General features: G+C 42.1%; 1 protein-coding gene across 1 annotated transcript in view; it reads right to left on the bottom strand.

Moving 5' to 3' along the window:
* cimip4 (ciliary microtubule inner protein 4) overlaps positions 1-1,465 on the bottom strand; it is a 29,262-nt gene extending 27,797 nt beyond the window's left edge. Inside the window, exon 1 of the mRNA XM_078531599.1 lies at positions 1,212-1,465. Coding sequence (XP_078387725.1) covers positions 1,212-1,287 — 76 coding nt within the window. The 5' untranslated portion in view covers positions 1,288-1,465. The remainder of the gene's footprint in view (positions 1-1,211) is intronic.
* Positions 1,466-20,906: the final 19,441 nt, after the last annotated feature.

Raw genomic sequence — 20,906 nt, 5'->3', positions numbered from 1 at the left:
ACTATTCCCAGCCCTTTGTCAATGCTTCACTAGGCAGGAGATGAAAGCAGCACTTGCATTTATAAAGCACCTTTCACAGCCAGTGAAGTACTTTAGAAGTGTGGTCACTAATACAATTTAAGAAACCATAGGAACATAGTGGTGCACAGCAGGATCTCAAACAGTAATGCAATCATGACTGGATAATCTGTTTTACGAATGCTGGTTGAGGGATAAATCAGGCAAGACTGCAGGGAGAACGCAACTGTTCATCCTCAAAGTATTTCTACCTGAAAGGGAAGACTCAGAGATGGCACCTTCAACAGTGCTGCATTTCCTCAGTAATGCACTGGAGTGCCATCCCAGAATTTACGCTTCAATGCTCTGGAGTTGGAACCAAACCCACAACCTTCTGACTCAGAGGTATGAGTGCTCACCACTGAGCCGCAACTAACAAGCACAGGTATGAGCCATTAACCCAAGGTCCAATGCAGAGATAACTTGGGATGTGGGCATTAGTGGCAAGGACAGCATTTATTGTCCATCCCTAACTGACCTCGAGAAAGTCGAGGTGAGCCACCTTCTTAAACCACTGCAGTCCACGCAGTGAAGATACACCCACAGTGCTGTTAGTGGGGGGGTTCCAGAGTACGATATAGTCATGATGAAGGAACGGCGATATATTTCCAAGTCAGAATGGTGTGTGGCTTGGAGGGGAACTTTCAGGTGGTAGCGTTTCCATGCGTCTGCTACCCTTGTCCTTCTCGGTGGTAGAGGTTGTGGGTTTGGGAAATGCTGTTGAAGGAGCCTTGACAAGTTTCTACAGTCCTGCCACAGCGCAGCAGTGGTGGAGGGACTGAATGCCGATCAAGCAGGCTGCTTTGGATGGTGTCGAGCTTCTCGAGTGTTGTTGGAGAGTATTCCATCACACTCCTGACTTGTGCCTTGCAGCTAGCGGACAGCTTGGGGAGTCAGGAGGTGAGTTACTCTCCACAGAATCCCAAGCCTCTGACCTGCTCTTGTAGCCACAGTATTTATGTGGGCATCAGGGAAAGTGGTTGCGAGTGTGAGAAAGCATATGTGGTGCTGGAGGAGGATAAAAGCCATTCAATGGTCTAATACAATGGTAATCCAACATGATTGTTCTTGCCTTAAATTTTACAAGGATAATATTTAATAGCGCAGCAGTCTTCCAAATCCAACCCTGAAACATTACAGTTTATGTACTTCACCTTTGTAGTAACCTTCGCTATCCAACGTCGTGCCGAAGAGAGACCGACCAGGGTACCTCTGGCCTCCATCATGCATTGAGCTTCCAGGGTTTAGCAGCAAATCTAGAAATCAAGCATTTTTTATTTTAGAAAAAGGAACTCTGAAAGTTAGTAGTTGTAGAGCCTTCTTGAGCAATCCGTAACTTTAAGAACTGTGCCCCAGTGAAGACAATTCTTAAAACAAGAGGCTCCGCTGCCACAAGATGACTGCCATCACAATTCGCAGACATTCAGGCAAGCTCTCACAAAGCATACCCAATATCCATCAGGTTCCACGTTTTACTCGACATTTCTGCCCCATCCAGATGGTAGTAAAGTTCTCCACTTTTTGCAATAGCTAGATGTAATTAAGAACGAGCACAATCGGAAAGGCAAAAACATAAGAAATAGGAAAGTAGGCCACATGGCCCCTCGAGCCTGCTCCACCATTAAGATCATGCCTCATATAAAAGGGTGTTATTTTCACCCTTTTACTGGTGGCAGTGCCAGCGGAGTGCAGGATCTTTTCTGATTTCTGCTCCTGTTTAAAGCAGATTTCGCATGTGAAGAGCCAAGGCTGGATTTGTTTACAGGGAGGTGAAACGTTAAGTAGCTGGTTCGCGTGCTCACGGTCTAGGTGGGGGTCTTTGGGGCTTAGCTATTCTCCCAAAGTCAGCTGCTCAAGACTGTAGTTTGTTAAACGCACTACTCTTTATTTACAGCTTCTATATACGTATTAGGACTACTGCACAAGGTTAGAACTTCTCCTTCCCCCAGACCTCTGTTACTCAATCATGTTACATCGTCATTACATCAGCACCGTGTGCTTCTGATGCTAACCCTTCACTTTATACCTCCCCCCAAGTACTTATCCCAATTATGTACATCCTCCTACACCTCCCCACAAAGTCGCAGACATCACCGGGTTTGTCTCTGGTGTGCCTTGACTAATCTCCCTGATCTTATTCTGATCTTTGAGGTCGAGGACATTCTGCTCTCTCCCTTGTGTCAGTGAGCGTCCTTCTCCTGGGTGGCTGTAGAGATTTATCTTGTTGCTTCTTCTTTATCTCAGTCAGGATCTGAGTAATAAGCCCCAAGTTTTATTGGCTTTCTTTCCAAGGGTCTGAGGTTTCTCCTTATAGTTCCCTGGTCTGTCTCAATCCTGTACGATCGCGGTTCTGGAGTCCTTTCGATTATTATGCTTTTGTTCTGTTGGACTCGTACCCACACTCTCTCCCAGCTGCAACACTGATAAGCCTCAAGCTGTGTCTGAAGTTTTAAGTCACAAGCCTGTTTGTTTCTCTGTTCTTCCTCATGCTGTTTAACCCTCTCGTGGTCGTTTGAGGTGGATATTAGGTTTTAGTTTCTGTTGCAGAGCTGGAAGTTGTGTTGTCCAACACCTTCCCATTAACAAGTCTGATGGTCAGAAACCATTTCTGGAGCGGTGAGGTTTGGTAACTCAGAAGAGTCAAACTAAGATCTTCACTCTTCATCAAGTCTTTGATGGTTCCACACCTCTCCCAGCTTCTCCGTTTGCTTGGGGATAATGAGGTGAAGTGGTTGTGTGAATGAATCCGTAATCCTTCACAACATTTTGGAATAATTCATTAGCAAATTGCAGACCATTGTCTGACGCCACAATGTCCGGAATGCCATGTGTTGCATTAAATTCTCTCCAGTGATGGAATGACTGCTTCTGCCGTGAAGCTGCACAAACTGTTCACTTCGAACCACCTTCAGTAACAATGACAACAAGGAACATCTTGCTTTTAAAATCAACTAAATCCATTCCCAGGCACTCCCACAGCCTTGATGGAAAAGTAGAAGGCGATAGTGGTTTTTTTGGCCTTGGCCGTTCATCGCACACAAGACAATTAGAGTTTGTTTCTTCCATGGAGCGAATAATGCCTGGCCACCAGACTGATTGCTGCGCTCTAGCTCAGCATTTTGCTATCCCTAAGTGACCTTGGTGAATTCTTTGAAGAGTAACAAGCCAAAGTGCTCTTGGGGTGATTATTTTGTCATTAAAAACTAGGAGATCAATGATTTTGAGGTGCTTTCTCTGTTTGAAGTACTGCCGTAGTATTGGATTGTTAGGGGAAGTAGTCTGGCCATCCTTCCTTCCAGTCAGTATTTTCTTATCTGGATGCTTTTGTCATCTTGCTGCTGCACTCGCTTTATCTCCTGCAACTTCTTTGCAGTAGCCGGTAGGTGTTGAGTAATGAGAGATGTATACACTTCCTGCTCCTCGATGAACTGCAAATCCCCTATTGGTTCCTTCAGCTGGTATTCTTTGATAGTGTATCTGCTGTCATCTGGTACTTCCCTTGAACATACTCTGTTATGGAGCCATATCTCATTAACCTTAATCTGCACTGTTGGATTCTAGGCCACATCTTTGCAATCTCCGTTATGTTCAGAAGAGTGAATAGTGGCTTATGGTCTGTTTCAATTTTGAACTGCTATCCCATCACGACATCAGAGGGTTTCTCATATGTCCATGTTACAGCCAATACCTCCTTCTCAATTCTAACATATCTTTTCTCTGTCTTTGTGAGTGAGCCTGTAACTCAATAGATGATGGTTGCAGTGTAATATGCTTGAGCCATTTTACTTTGTTGGATAAGACAGAAACTCCTGCCCCTGTGTCTAATTTAAACTCTGCGAAGTGTCCATCCACTTCAAGTTTAATGCTCCAATATTTATTTTCCATTCCATTTACTTCCCCTGGGAGAGTTATTTCCTTTCTGTGTGGTTCTTTCATTTGTGTATGGTTTGGCTTTAATGCTTTTTTTTCAGGTTGCCAGCAATTCAAAAATCAGCAAATGGTTTTAAAATGTCCTATTTTTCCACAATTGTGGCACTCTGCCCAGCAGGGGGAGCATTCTTCACGCTTATGCAGGTTTTCACACCACAATGAGAGCATTCCAAGATGGCGGTTGGCGCACTTGTCCCCATTTTCGCAGGCTTCTGCTTTGGTGTGCTTTCCTTCCTATGGCCTAAATACTGAATGGCCTCACTCATTCTTTTCCACAGGACTTCGCCTTCGCCTCGAACAAAGGCTCATATTTTGTTTTCTGCGCTCAGTTTGTCTCACAATTTGTATTGCCTTGGCGAGAGTTAAATCCTTTCGTATCGGCAACAGATCTGATAGAGCTTCATCTAAGTTGCCAAACATAGGAACATAGAAAATAAGAGGAATGGGTCATTCGGTCCTTCAAGCCTATTCCGCCAATCAATATGATCATGGCTGATCCTCTATCTCACTGTTGTACTCCTGTGTTCTCCCCATACCATTTGATGCTTTTAGAGACCAGAAATCTGTTTCTTTCTTCAGTGACTTGGCCTCCACAGCCTTCTGTGGTAAAGAATTCCAAAGGTTCACCACCCTTTGTGTGAAGAAGTTTCTCCTCATCTCAGTCCTAACTGGTCAATCCCATATCCTGAGACTGCGACCCCTTGTTCTAGACACCCCCAGCCAGAGGAAACATCATCCCTGCATTCAGTCTGAAACATATAAAATTCTGACAGTGGAGGACAATGAGATCTACTCTCATTCTTCTAAACTCCAGTGAATATAGGCCTAGTCAGCCCAATCTCTCCTCAATAATGCTGCCATCCCAGGAATCAGTCTGGTGAACCTTTGCTGCACTCCCTCTATGGCAAGTATATCCTTTCTTCGGCAAGGAGACCAAAACTGTACACAATGCTCCAAGTGTGGCCTCACCAAGGCCCTGTACAGCTGCAGTAAGACATCCTTGCTCCTGTTCTCAAGTTCTCTCGCAGTGAAGGCCAACATACCATTTGCCTTAACTGCTTGCTGCACCTGCATGCTTGCTTTCAGTGATTTATGTACAAGGACACCCAGGTCCCTTTGTACATCAACATTTCCCAATCTATCACCATTTAAATAATACTCTGCTATTCTGTTCTTCCTACCAAAGTGGATAGCTTCACACTTCTCCACGTTATACTGCATCTGGCATGTATTTGCCCACTCACTCAACTTGTCTAAATCACCTTGAAGCCTCCCAACACCCTCCTCATCGCTCATATTCCCACCAAGTTTTATGTCATCAGCAAACTTGGAAATATTACATTTGGTTCCTTCTTCCAAATCATTGATATATATTGTGAATAGCTGGGGCCCAAGCACTTATCCCTGCAATGCCCCACTAGTCACTGCCTGCCACTCCGAAAAAGACCCATTTATTCTTACTTTTTCCTGTCTGCTAGCCAATTCTCAATCCATGCCAATATATTACTCCCAATCTCATGTGCTTTAATTTTACACACTAACCTCTTACGTGGGACTTTACCAAAAGCTTTCTGAAAATCCAAATACACCATATCCACTGGTTCCCCCTTATCTATTCTGCTAGTTACATCCTCAAAGAACTCCAGTAGGTTTGTCAAACATGATTTCCCTTTCATAAATCGATGTTGACTCTGTCTAATCCCATTGCTTTTTTCCCTACTGCCGAGGTTAAGCTAACTGGTCTGTAATTCGCTGTTTTCTCCCTCCCTCCTTTTTAAACAGTGAGGTTACATCTGCCACCCTCCAAACTGTCTGCCGGGACTGTTCCAGAATCCACAGAATTTTGGAAGATGATACCCAACGCATCCACTATTTCCATGGCCACCTTCTTTAGTAGCCTGGAATGTAGATTATCGGGCTCTGGGGATTTATTGGCTTTCAGTTCCATTAATTTCTCCAGCATTATTGTTTTAGTAATAGTGGTTTCCTTCAATTCCTCCTTCTCACTAGACCTTCGGTTCCCTAGTATTTCTGGGAAGTTATTTGTGTCTTCCTCCATGAAGACAGAACTAAAGTAGTTGTTTAATTTCCTTGTTTCCTATCATAAATTCTCCCGTTTCAGACTGTAAGGGACCTACATTTGCCTTCACTGATCTTTTTCTTTTTAAATACTTAGGAGGCTTTTACAGTCCGCTTTTATATCCCTTGCAAGTTTGCTCTCATACTCTATTTTTCCCCTCTTGATCAATCTCTTTGCCCTCCTTTGCTGAATTCTAAACTGCTCCCAATCCTCAGGCTTGCTACTTTTCCTAGAAACTTTACATGACTCCTCTTTGGATCTAACACTATCCTTAATTTCTTCAGTTAGCCAAGGTTGTGCCAATTTTCCTGTTGTGTTTTTGCGTCAGAAAGGAATATATAGCTGTTGCAATGCATACATTCTTTCCTTAAATATTAGCCATTGTCTATCCACCGTCATGCCTTTTAATTAAGTTCCCCAATCTATCTTAGACAACTCATGCCTCATACCTTCCTAGTTTCCTTTGTTTAGATTTGGACCCTAGTTTCAGATCGGGCTACTTCACTTTCCATCCTAATGAAGAATTCTATCATGTTATGATCACTGTTCCCTAAAGGACCCCACACAACAAGATTATTAATTAAATCCTTCTCATTGTACAATATAAAATTTAGGATAGCCTGTTCCCTAGTTGGTTCTTCAACATACTGATCTAAAAACCCATCTCATACACACTCCAGGAATTCATTCACCACAGTATTATTGCTAATTTGGTTTGCCCAGTCTATATGTAGATTAAAATCAACCATGATTATTGTCGCACCCTTGCTACATGCATCTCTAATTTCCTGCTTAATGCCATCCCTTACCTTATCACTCCTGTTTGGAAGCCTATAGTCAACTCCCACTGTTTCCCACCCTCTGTTGCTTCTTAGCTCCTCCCAGACTGATTCTAAATCTAGATTTTCTGAGCCAATATCCTCTCTCGCTTTCACACTGATTTTATCTATAACTAACAATGCCACATCACCTCTTTTCCCTTTTTGCCCGTCTGTCCTAAATATTGAGTACCCTTGGATATTCAGTTCCCAGCCTCGGTCACCCTGAAACCATGTCTCTGTAATTGCAATCATATCGTACCCATTTACATCTATTTGCGCTGTATATTCATCCACCTTATTGCGAATGCTCAATGCATTCAGATACAGTGCCATTAGACTTGTCTTTTTAACATTTTTACCTTTTTTTGTGCTATGTGCTGCTAGCCCTGGTTTCCTCTGCCTTCTACTTTTGTTTTCTAATTTTCTGTCTTTCATTTCTATCTTTGTTTCCCTGTCTTGTGTCTCCCTGCTCAGGTTCCCAACCCCCTGCCAATCTAGTTTAAACCCTCTCCCACAGAACTATCGAATACCCCTGCAAGGATATTGGTCCCGGTCCTACTGGGGTGCAACCCGTCCAGCTTGTACAGGTCTCATCTTCCCCAGAATTGGTCCCAATGCCTCAGGAATCCAAATCGCTCCCTCCTACACCATCTCTCCAGCCACGCAGTCATCTGGTCTATTCTCCTATTCCTGATCTCACTAGTACGTGGTACTGGGAGTAATCCTGAGATTACTACCTTTGAGGTCCTGCTTTTTAATTTATTTGCTAGCTCCCTACATTCTGCTTTTAGGACCGCATTCCTCTTTTTAACCTATGTCATTGGTACCGACATGGACCATAACCTCTGGCTGTTCACCCTCCCCCTTCAGAATATCCTGCAGCCACTCAGTGACATCCTTGACCCTGGCACCAGGGAGACAACATACCATCCTGTGGCCACAGGAAAGTCCCCTTATGATAGAATCCCCTATCATTATAGCTCTCTCACTCTTTTCTCTCCCCCCAACCCTCACCACCCCACCACTCTTGTGATGCCACGGACTTGGCTCTTGCTGCATTCCCCTGAGAAACCATTTCCCCCAGCAGTATCCAAACAGAAAATCTGTTGGAGAGGGAGTTGGGCCCAGGGGATTCCTGCACTACCTGCCTAGTTCTTTTACTCTGTCTGGTGGTCATCCATTCTCTTTCTGCCTGTGCACTCTTACCTGCGGTGTGACCACCTCACTATATGTGTTGTATTGTTGCAGATGCTCCATAGCAACTCCAGGCACAGCTCCAGCTCCGAAACATGGATCTTGAGAAGCTGCAGCTGGAGACGCTTCCTGCACACATGATCATCCTGGACACTGAAGTGTCCTTGACTTCCCACATCGCACAGGAGGAGCATTCCACTTGGCTGATCTGCCCTGCCATGACTTACCCTTAAATTACTCCCTTTGCTTTTACTTCTTCTAGATTAGAGAATGTTAAGGACAGAAGAAATGCTTACCAGGTCCTACTTACCAAGACCACAGCTCTTCTTACTGAGCAAAGTAGAAAATGAAAGGATCACCACCTTCCCTGTTCACCGAATGCCCTCTCTCACCAAATTCCAACTGAAGCACGCTAATGCAGCCCAAAGCAGCACTGTAGATGGCTTGCTTTTATGCTGTCTGAATCTAGCTTCTGAAAACCTGTTTAAGCCAGTTAACTAATTTACTAGCTGCAGCTGCAAGCAGAGACTATATAACCCCTGTTTTAAAGCTGGACTAAAACTCACCTTCTCCCAATTCAAAGAGCAACTTTTATTTAGTTGCTAAATTAAGGAAAGATTAGACTTTAGATAGAAATGAACCCTTAAAAGTCCCTCTCTCACCAAACTCCAACTGAAGCACTCTAATGCAGCCCAAAGCAGCACTCCAATAAAGCTGCTATTCAATCATGAATCAAATCATCCCTCAATATTCCATAGTTGCGATTCTCTGCCAGCCTATATAGATTGTTGATGAACGAATCCATACACTTATGAACTTGGACTTTGCTTTCACTTGTTAAATTTTGCCCTATAATTAAATGTTTGTGATCACTAAAATATGAATAAAATGCTTGCAGGACTTCTTCGTAAGGAGTTGAAGTCTCATCGATGCCCCATGTCTCACTATTATGTTGTCGGCAATAGTTCCAACTGCATAGGGTAATGTGTTGACCTGATTCTTCTGGTTTTTTTGTGTAAACCAGAAGCAGCTCTATATCTGGAAAACCTCTTTCTCTAGTGCTCCGGTTCTGGGAGTGGCAGTGTGGAATCCATGCTTGTACCAAACCCTGGAATAGTTTCTGCTTCACTGGTGTTGGTTGTTGATTCTGGTCTGTGCTCACTGCTATCCAGACTCTGGGTCTGTCTCTCACCTTGCAACTGCTGCACCCAAGATGCTCTGCCTTTTTGGTGAATTTTGAATCTGTTCCTTTTGTCCTTTTAAGAATCTCTTGAGCTGCCAGGTCTGTAGCTGCTTCTTGGACTTCTCCTGGGTCTTTTACTCACTGCCCGCTGCCATCATGATTCATCATATGCTCGTAACCTAGACCGAGTTCTTTGGGGCTTGCCTATTCTCCCAAAGTAAGATGCTCGAGACTGCAGTTTGTTAAAACCATTACTTCTCATTTACAGCTAGACATATTAGGATCTCTGCAGGAGGTTGGAAGTTCTCCTACCACCTGATCTCTGTTACCCAATCAGGTGATGCTACATCATCATTACACCCGCATCCAGTGCTTCTGATGTTAACCCTTTGCAGTAGTTGCCCCCATATGGCTCCTCCATATTGGGGTCACTTTGCAGTTCCTCGTTCCACCACCCAACCTTATTCATGGCCATACAACTTTACAACATGTCTTTTTCCAGATGAGGACTGGACCCTCTATATCCCCCCCTTCCATTTTCGCTTCAAATGTCCATCTTTTATATTTATTGCACATTCTCCCTCTTCCAAAGTCCTCAGCCTACATTGTTTCTCCTCCCCCTCTTATTTTTGCCATTTCATAAGGCTTTTGAGAAGCTAGGAACCTAGCGGATTTTTCACCCTTGGATTTCCGGCGTTGCTGGACTCCTGTTGTAAAACCTACAGATTTAAGTTAATTTAAATACCCACCAATGTGATCCAAGCAAGAGAGAGAGAGAGCATAATGAAAACGTTATTACCTGCAAGTGCGGCCTTACCAGAAACTGAAAAAGAAAATAAAACATGGGTTAAATATTTCATTTTACATCATTAACAAAACAAAAAAAAAGTTTTAGGTGTTCAGGTCCGTGAAATAACAAACCTTGAAACTGAGGACATTCAGAATCCATTGCAACTCCCAGTCAAGTACACCGGTGGCTCCTGCCTGTCTAACTTGGCTGTAATTAAACTTCGCAACGTCGCCAATCAGGACCTTCGTTACATGAGCTCCACCAACCAACAAGCGCATTAGTTAGTCACGTGTCGTAGAAAGTATCGGACGTTGCCAGGGGAACAGTGATAAACATTCGATTAAAGAACCACCACCAGGATGGAAATAACACAAGGCGTCAAAAACTCTCTTCTTGGGGACTATTGGAACTTGTTAACGCTGCCAAATCAAAGCTTGTGAAATGCAACATCTGCCTCCAGCGCTTTCTTACGCCAAATCTACAGGCGCAAATACGAGATGGGGCGAGGAAGGAATCTTCCTTTTGGAACACTTCTGGAGCAAAGGAGAGGGAAGCACTGCAAATAAAACTAAGCAGGTCCCAACAGAGTGAGGCCACAGAAGGAACTTTGATGCACTGGGCATTTTGCCACAACAATGCAAATAACATCCACCGATTTTGCGGTGGCACCGACAACGAATCCGCCAGCGTTCATCCCCATTACATGACTTAAACCGACATGCGCCCGAATAACGTAGAAATCTAGAGGTTGATTCTACATAGTAGCTGCGCTGCTGAGACAATCAATAGGAAATTAAATGAATTAACGAAAACTTCAATCCTTAAACTGTTAAGGGTTGAAACTCTTTCGAGTTATCAACAGTCACAGATTGCAACTCTTTCGAGTACAATCACAGTTCTTGGTTTTTCCGGGAGTGGGACATGAACCCACAACCCTCTGATTCAAAGGCGAGGGTGCTATGAACTGAGCCACAGCTGACACCAAGTTACTCCTTGTTGAATGAATTGCAAATGGGTTTTAAGGCACACTAAACCTCAATTACTGCTAAACTCTCCTCGATGTATTGTCCTTGTCACCCCAGTGTTGATAATCATAGTTATGCTACGATATCACTATGGGGTCAAGGGCAAGGAGGTAGACCCACGAAGCACAGCAGCCGATAGAGGGGATTGAACCCACACTCTCGGCATTATTCTGCACCACACTTTCACCCTCTAGCCCACGAGTTAACCGCACCACCTCCCTCCCTCCCCCCCACCCCCCTAAATGCTGGTGGGCCTAAAAAAAACTAGTTTTATTTTTGGGGGAATGTCAAATTTCTCTATTTAAATCCTATTCTAACCCGGAAAGTGGGATTAGGCCGTTACGCATATGATGGGCCAAACAGTCTCCTTCTTCTGTACCGTAAGCTTTCTATGGTAAAATAAATAGATGTGAAAATATTTTAAGTTTGGCTGTCCTTAGTGCAGCTTTGAATCAGAGGGTTGCGGGTTCATGTCCCACTCCCGGAAACCAAGAACTGTGATTGTACTCGAAAGAGTTGCAATCTGTGACTGTTGGTAACTCGAAAGAGTTTCCATCTTAACATTTCAGAACGTAAAATGGATGATTGGTTAAGTGCATGTAACCTTCTGGTTTACTATCTGTAAGAATACTTCACTATGATTAACTACTGATTGCTGACACCATTGCTGCTAGACTCCTGGAGCTGCCCTGGTTTGGTGTCAAGATTTAAACTACCGCCGGGAAAGGGAAACCACATTACCGAGATCGCCAGACCTTGGTGAGCAACTTCCTTCAAGGTCAGCAGCGTGCGCTGTTAGGTCGCTCCTGACCATGAAAATCAACATTTCACAACGCAGTGCTAAAGTAAACCTCAATGCACCGAGTGATTACAATACACTGGTGATTTTTTAAGTAATGTAGGTAAATAGTGCCCACGCTATTCATTCAGATGGTTTTTGGATACATGCCTTGACACCAGCAACTTTTGTTGGAGGGTGGAAGGAGGGGAAAAAGGGAAAGGACTAGGGAACAGAGGGTGTTTCCACAGCTTTTGTTTAGTATCCAGGTTTCGCCCTCTTCACTAGATTTTTAACCAACTTCCATTTCTTCCATGTGGAGAATTTGCTCCTGTCTATAAGTCACACGAAGACCAACAACCCCGCACGCTACAAACTTCACTGGTTCCCCAAATTAGCTTTAGGCCTTCAAATCCATCCAACCACAGCAACCTCCTGCACGACTTTCCAACACTAACTTGCTCCGAACTTCCCATGCCCGAGTAGCGGTTTTGCTTTCAAAAGTTACGTTAAAAACTTTATCGCTTCTACTATGCTTTCTCATCAAGCTCAGTATCTACTTTTTGTCTACTGCTCTCTGTTCAGAAAACTTTGTTAACAATAACCGCCTGTATTTCTAATGCACAGAAACACCGTGGAACAGTTGCTACAGGAATACGTTACCTTGCAGTGGGTAGAGGAATGTTCAAAAACTTCACCTGGTGAAAATTAAGACTGAATTGCATAAACCCTTAAATAAAAGTAAGGGATGCTGGAAGTGCAAATGCTTTGGATGTAACTCTCGATTACAGCAGAAGCCTGAACAAGCCACATTTCTTTTTGAAAACCAGGAAATAATCAGCACTTGTCTTCAAGGTTTGTTGTTCTCATTTAGGAAGTCCTTTCATCTTTATGCTATGTAAGAATCGTAGATTGGTCATTCTTTCTTCATGGAACAGGGCCACACAATACAGAGTAACACTTTCAATCGCAAGACCAGGGGATTGAACCAAGAGACTGGAGGAGGGGCAAGGGAAAGCAAAAGAAATAACGTTACGCCTTCTCTCAGTTGTTTAAGGACTCAGCCAGTGAGTTTGAGTTGCCTTATGAAGAACATTCCTGTGATGAAGTGGAAGCCTGTTACTAAATTGGATCCAGCCAGAAAGGAGCTCTTGGTTGACTTATCTGAACACCTGCCATCTTAACTTGGTTGTGGTATGATGCTTTGTGGAACGACTACACAGCATAGGATAGGCCAGCCAGCAAGGCTGGTTTTTAAACACCTGCATAGGTTACATTGTGTAAACAATGAGAAAACAAGTGGCCTTTCAATCAATCTAGGAAATTATAGTTGGCAAGCCACCACCCTAAGGGTGCAGCTCGATTTTCCTTTTCAGAAAAACTTAAAAACATTAGCAGAAAATTGGAAAGACACAGATCAAATCTCAACCTTTTTTGCTTTCTGGCTCGACCACCTCATCATTTTCTTGCTATCAATCTTCCCAACAAGCTTCAGCCAACCAAGATTGTTGCGAGGTTAGTCTAAGATAAGACAACTGATTTTTCAAGGTGTCACATTTTTGGAAATTCAGGATTCTCTTCCTAAATCTCATTTCACATACTCCCTTCCCACTTCAGAAACCTTGCTTCCTTGACCTAGATCCAAAGAATACAATACCTTCTACGAAAGTTTCATAAATATTTGAAATATTTCCTCCATTTTTCAAAAGATTAATCATTTGTTTCAATTCACTCTATGCAACACTGACACTCATTATATATCACTAAGGGCCGTGATCAAATGTTGCAGGACAACCTTTATTTCTCTCATTACTTTAATCACTGAAGCACCAAAAGAAGTTACTCTACAGCCTTCTCTACCTCTGAGCCACATTAAAGGACTATATTTCCACCACATGCAAACAAGCCTACCTATATCAAAAAAAACTTCCAAGTATCCTAGATATTTAATTTTAAAGATTTGCTGTTGATCTCCAAAAATTAAATAAAAAGCACATTTTTAGCATGAGAAAATTGATGCAAGTTTCTCACATTTATATCAAATTTACAGCACAACACAAGTCAGCCAGCCTCACTGGTGTTTATGTTCTGTACAAGCCTCCGCCCAACACTTTTCATCTCACCTGATCAGTATGACCTTAATTTCCCTACTCCCTTTGGTACTATCCAGCTTTCCTTAAATGCATCTGTGCTATTTGCCTCAATTACTCCCTGTGGTAGCAAGTCCTATGTTCTAATTACTTTCTGGGTAAAGCAGTTTCTTCTGAATTCCCTACTGGGTTTATTGGTGCCCGTCACATTTTACGTGTAGAAGGAAAAAGAAGGCAAGCAATGGAGTGCATTTCAATCTCAGTTAAGAGGCAGAGAAATGACAGATACAGTGAAAGTGTTCTGTTCAGTCCCGGGTGTGTGCTGTGGTATCCAGCTTAACCATCACAAGAGAATGTGATGTCCAGTGTACAGCCCCGAAACTGCAGCCCAGGACCTTCTTGGCTGGAGGTTGTTGCGCATATGACTGAACTACAGCACTGAATTAATAATGAAGCTCATTTTTAGGCTCAAGTAATAACAATCCACAAAATAGTACAAGTTGCATCGGAGGGTACAATCTACACCGATCAACCACCTCAGGAAGGTGATACTCATCTTGCAGAGGAGATTAACCAAAATAATAATCGGGTTAAATTAAGAGGACAGTTTACACAGACTAGGCTTGCATGCCCTGACTACAGAAGATTAAGGGGTGATCTTATTTGAGGTGCTGAGGAGAATCAAAGATATGATAGGGTAGAAGGAAACCATTTCCTCTAGTGGAGGAACAAAGGGGGCATATCCTTAAAATTGGAGCCAGGCCGTTCAGGAGTGAGGTCAGGAAACATATTTTCCACACTAAGGGTAGAGGAAACCAGAGACAGACTACCGCCACCCCGTCCCCGGCCAAAAAAAACTGTTGAGCCTGGGTCAATTGAAAATTTCAGAACGGAGATTGACAGATTAAGCAAGTAATGATTAGTTATGGAACCACATGGAGTGGAGATAGAAATTAGCCTTTTTGGCTTGGGATGACATAGGCAGATCAAGACCTTTTGCACCTCTTTAAGAGGAACTCTTCTCCCCACACTTAAATCAATTTTCCCCATTCCTGAAGGCATAAACTCCTTGCTGGGCAATGTTGAAAAAGCATAGGGAACTTCTTTGCAATGGTCATTACCAACATGAGCCTTTGGTATATAGCAGCTCAACCCAATTCACTTGCAATCAACATCCAATAATCACCACATGCAGGTAAAAACCAACTGGAAACTAAAATCATGGCCAAACTTGCATTCTCTTACCTGGCCTACTGTAGTGCCCTTCAGTACCAACCAGCCAAAAGCACAGGATCAACTATTCATCTTTCCACATTCTTCAAATTTGTCTCAAAAAAAAACAAATCCCATTTGAACACATCATTTTAAAGGGCTTTCCCTCAACTTACTCTGCAACTCAGCAATAATCTGCATTTATATAGTGTCTTTAAACATGCCCCAAGGCACAGCTGAGACTATCAGAAAAAGGGACACCTATAGGCAGCGTGACCAAGGAGTATTTTAGGAAGGGTCTTAAAGAGTAGAGGGAGGTGGTAAGGAGTTTTTTTTTTGGGGGGGGGGGGGGGGGGGGAGCGGGGCAGGCAGGGGAAGTAAAGAGGGTAACTCACAGCTTGGACCATAGGCAGGTAAAGGCAGTGATAGGGCATATAGTGCGAGGGATGCACAAGAGATCATAAATCAGAGGAATTACAAATTCAGTGTGGATGGTGTTATTGGTGCTTGAAAGACTAGAGATGATGAGAGAGAGAGAGAAGCAATGCCATGAATGCACTTATGCAGGAGTATGAAAATTTAAATTTGTGGCACAGAGGACTGAGGACAGAGTTGACAGATGAGCAGGAACTGATTTGTACATGGCAGCTGCGATTTATATAGGATGAGTTGGGAGCTCAGCCATATAGCTATTATGCAGAATTTTTTCATCCAAAAACACTCTTGATACACTTATGGTAAATTTCTTCTCTTCTTGATCAGTGTAAGTGAACAACACCCTCACCTCAGACAGAGACCTCTGCTTCATAAATATGAGTACAAAAGTTTGTGCTAAACCTCCATAAATCACAGATTGGACTCAAGCCAGAGTACTGTGTCTAATTCTAAGCACTATTTTTAGAAGAATATCAAGGCTTCCTGCTGTGCTGTTTGACTGAGAAGGCCTTAGGTGCAAATCAGGACTTGAATATAACCTTGGCCAACAATTGAGTGTAATACTAAGGGAATAATATTTTGTCCAAGTTGCTGTTTTCGGTTGTGACATTAAGCTGAGCCACATTTTAAGTGAATGAGATCCCATGCCACTTTTGCTAAACAACAATGAGTTGTAATGGCTAACATTCATCCCCTCAACAACCAAAGCAAACAGTTAAGCATCAAATATACTGTTCGACACCATGCTGTGTATATCTACACTTCAATCATGAACTCAAGATGCTTAACAGCCGATTTATGACACTTTAGATTGAAGTTTCTTTTTTCCCCCGCAGGAGTCAAACACCTTAAGGTTTTTCCACTCTGCTTTCACAATTTCCCACCTTCGCCCTTTTTTCCATCCTGCTCCATTTCTACTTTTTGTTCACTGATCTGCAAAGAAATGCAAGAATAGGCCATTCAGCCCTGCCAATCTGTTCGGTCATTCAATCAGATTGTGGCTGTTATACCTCTCTCCCCATGTGCAGCTGTTTTTCAAAGATTGCTAATCATGGCTCTCCACACATCTCCATCTCTAGCAGTCTAAGGTGCCATGTTGCCACAATGGGGCCAGTAGAAGAGGCAAGCCCTAGTAACTGCCTCAGCCAGTACAATATTAAATGGGCACTGCACCTCCATTAAGTACCACTCTCAACCATGAGCTCTACAATTTAAAGATCTTTGCTTAATAAAAAAAAAACTATGAAACTTGGCTTTGAAAATTTCAATTGATCCAGCATCTACAGTTTTTGGGGAGGAAAGAACTGCTGATTTCCACTACCGCGTATATGCAATGAAGTACTTTAGAATAGCATCCTCTTGTTTTAGATTCCCCAGGGGAAGCATCTTATCCAGCTTATCAAATCCTTTTGTCATTTTAAATACTTCAATTAGACGACCCTTAATGTTCTGAACTCAAGGGAATACAACTCAAGTTTATGCAATCTACTCTCAATTCGTCCTGGCCGCAAGGCATGCAGATGTGGCACGAAACAAGCGACACTCTAGAAATATAGTTGGTAGAGACCAAAGAACAATTGCCAACAATTTTACCAATTTCTCTCATGATCCTGAAGATTTTAATTATGAGTTAGTCTCATTTACAAAGGAAACCAGACTGAATTTCCACAACTTTCACAATGAACAGAAAACTCCTCATAATTGGAGTAAACCGAATGGCTCATCTCTGTAACTGCAGTAATCACCATCCTATGATGGCCAAAGAAAAGGCTTGAGAGAGAAAAGAAACCTAACATTAAGGCATCTTGATGCATTTTCTGAATGATTACAGGTCAAGGAGAACTCTAATTACTAAGCCGCTCAAGTCTTATTACAGTGGAACCAGTTCGGTGTCTGACACCACTACCCATGCCATAAATTGTTAAATGAAACCATCACCATAGAAGCACTTGTTCTACCAAACAAGGTGCTGAAAGGATGGAGATGGACATGCAGATGTTGATTTATCTGAGCACTTTATAAAAGACAAAGAAACCACTACTTACTTTTTGCTTTTTAATTTCTTTTTCTAAACACAAATACATTAACAAACAGCATACAAACAGAGGTATCAGTGATTGAAATGGTGCATGTGCTGCAATGGTACATGGTGCTCAGAGGCAGCTTGAGCCTCAACAATGGAATGATTTCTTCATGTTTAAACTTTCCATTCATTAGAAATTTATTTTAAACAAGCGCATTTTTCTTGCTGTCCGAGCTGTTTCTTCAATATTACAATTTCACTTATCGGGCAAGCAAGAGATAAGGAGAGCAAACATGGCCTTTGGAAAGGTGTGCTTGGGAAGGCAGCAGATTCCATGTCAATAATGTCTCACATTCCAGCATATTGTATTAAGATTACAGAATGGTATACATTTCACACAATCAGGCTTCAAAATGAATAGTGGCCTGGATAAACAAGCAACCTAGCATTGGACCAGTTAAAAGCAGGTTGTGTGTCCAACTCTGATGGAAGCTGTTCAAACAAGAGTATACACACCAGATTGAGCTCATGTGCTGATACAATAAACTTCTGCCTGTTTCTCCAGACTCAAAACACCATTGTATACAAAAGCAAAGTTACAATCTTTGAGCCCACAAGATGTTGGCAGGCCAAATGAGGAAATGCTGTGGGCCAGCTGGTCAATTAACATTTAATATTGAACCCTGGCGCACATCAAACTCCTCCAACAAGAATTCATTCGGGGTATTATTAAAAAATAGACAAGAGACACAGCCAAAAAAAGAAACAAAGCTTCAGTCAAACTTTTAGAAGTTTAAATGTTCAAACAGATGCTATGCCAACCATGCTCCATCAGTACTTTGTCTAGTTGGGGAAAAAAAACTACAGTAAACGAGCAAGGTATACAAGTAACAGTGGCTCTTGTAATTCAAAGATTGCAGAACTATGGCAAATCAAGACCGGTAAGTAACAAACTGGTTCTCAGTTTTACTTAAGCAATCACCCACATTTGGTGCCTGTTTGGTCAGATGTTAGAGGCAAACCAGTCGTGAAGTTTTGAATGAAGATGAACACAAATCAGAGCGGGGGAGAAAGAGGAAAGAAAGCACCTAACCTAAGCCTACATTTCTACCAAAATCTAAAAGCAATTACAAAGTTCAGACAATTGCATAAATCTACAAAACATTTAATACTTGTTGAGAACACCCTTCATATTTAACCCATAGATTTTTTTTTATTTTTGATTTTTTTTGAAAAAGAGCTTGGTGCAATGCTCCAACACTATTTTGATAAGTATGAGAGAGTTAGCTCAAAAACTTCATGGTTCAGTAAAATACCACAATTTCCTATTTTTGAGGGATGAAAAAAGAGAGACAAAGTACTGGAGGTTTGGGAATGCAAGGGCACTTTTACTGTTTGAATCAAAATGTTAAGCTGGCTTCACCCAAGATCACTGTGACTTGAGCCAAGTAAAGATTATAACCACGGGTTTTCAGAGATTGATTTGATCATGCAATAACCACAGTTAAGGTCTTCCAACCTTACAACATGGTGAGCAAGGTGACACACTTAAGACATAGAAACACTACATAGTCCCAACCGCACGAGGCCATGCAATAGGCAACCATTACAACCATCAACTTTTTTTGTTTATTGTTTCTTTTCTGGAGGGAGGCGAAGGGGCAGGGTAGGGTTTGTTTGGGTGGGGGCAGACATTAAAATTAGCATGTTTTCTAAAGACATGCTAATTTCATACTCAAAATCCAATGGACTATGAAAAAAAGATATAAAAGTATTGTACAAGTTTACAGCGTCACACCCTGGAATACTGGTTTGTGTTTTTTTTTCATTTTATTTTTGTTGTTTTATCCATCAAAAAATATAAACAAAGAAATGGATGTACCAGTGTTCCAAGGATGTTTTCTTTATTATTCTTTTAGCAAGTGCCTGTTCTGGGTCAATTGGAATGGATGAACAATTAAGGGGATTGACTGTAAATTAGATTTAATTCATGGGGGTGTGGAGAGAAGCAGAGGGGGAATGAGAACAGAGAGATCTCAAGAGATCCCTTGATCAGCTATCATCACCCAAAAGTTTTTTTTTTAAGCTCTGGCCATAATTTTCAACCACGATATCACATCAGATAAGCCACTATCAGAATTTCCAATTGAAAAAATATTCCACAAATTAACAAAAACAAAGCACATAAATTCCCTTTTCTTCCCTGGAATCTGTATCTTCAGCTTTTACTACACAGTCTCGCTCTTCAATGCTGTACATGTGAATGCACTGTTCCAAATAATTATATATCTGGCCAGGGACAAACTTGGAGAGTGCATCCTTAACTCATGATTCCAAAGGCTCCTGAGGCAAGCACTGTTCAAAACTGGACTGCAGAAAGGATTGTTGCTAGTTGAAATCTAAAGAGGCAGCAGGACCTTCTTGAAAGTTACAGTTTACATATATTACTAAATGTTCAATACTGTACACATACAAAAGAAGATACATAAATGTTCACACAAAGGATATAACACTGGTGATTGACAGGATTTTTAGATTTGAAACGCACATTAAGCACAACCAACTCTTGCTTCACGAATGAGAAAGTGGCATTTCTCCTATGAGCACCTGCTTCCTACCAAGTCCCAAGTACACCTTAGGAATTCAGCCACGCTGCTGTTGTTGTGGTCCAATTCATATGTTTAATAACTCAAATGTGAAAGGTAATACTTAAGAGTTTCAACAAGATGTGACACAAGACAGATTGAGTTTTATCACCGTTTATGTAGACCCATTTCTTTCACATGACCAAAATGGCAGTAGCAACAAAATCAGCAACCAATGCCTTCAATGGAATGTACATAAAGGATACACGAGGAACTATGGAATATGATTTAGAAGCAGATAACTTAAAAGCAACTGTCATAGCCAAAAATGGGACTTAGATTGTATCCTATGGCTCAGTGCATTTACTTATACCACACTGGGGAATTAAAACTATAGAAGTAAAATAAGTTTCAGCAAGTCCACTAAATTAATGCACAGACTGGGGGCTCATGCCAACACAACCAAAAACCTTCTCATGCATAATGCTGTCTGCTCAGAGTGAGGAGTTTAACAGACTTATTTCACCCAAAGATCAGGCAAATTCACTCATGTCATGCATAAACAGCCACGCCACATTTTTAATTTTGAAACATGAGGCACTGAAAGAAAACCTAAATCCCTGCGCATGGGAGCATGAATTCAAGAGCAGCCAACAGGTCTGGATCCAATTTAGACTTTAAAAAGATACAGCAGTAAACAGCG

Source organism: Cetorhinus maximus, chromosome 29 (assembly GCF_964194155.1).
Source record: "Cetorhinus maximus chromosome 29, sCetMax3.hap1.1, whole genome shotgun sequence".
NCBI classification, from domain to species: domain Eukaryota; kingdom Metazoa; phylum Chordata; class Chondrichthyes; order Lamniformes; family Cetorhinidae; genus Cetorhinus; species Cetorhinus maximus.
Note: the sequence above shows the minus strand (reverse complement) of the source record. Positions and strands in the feature narration are given on the sequence as shown.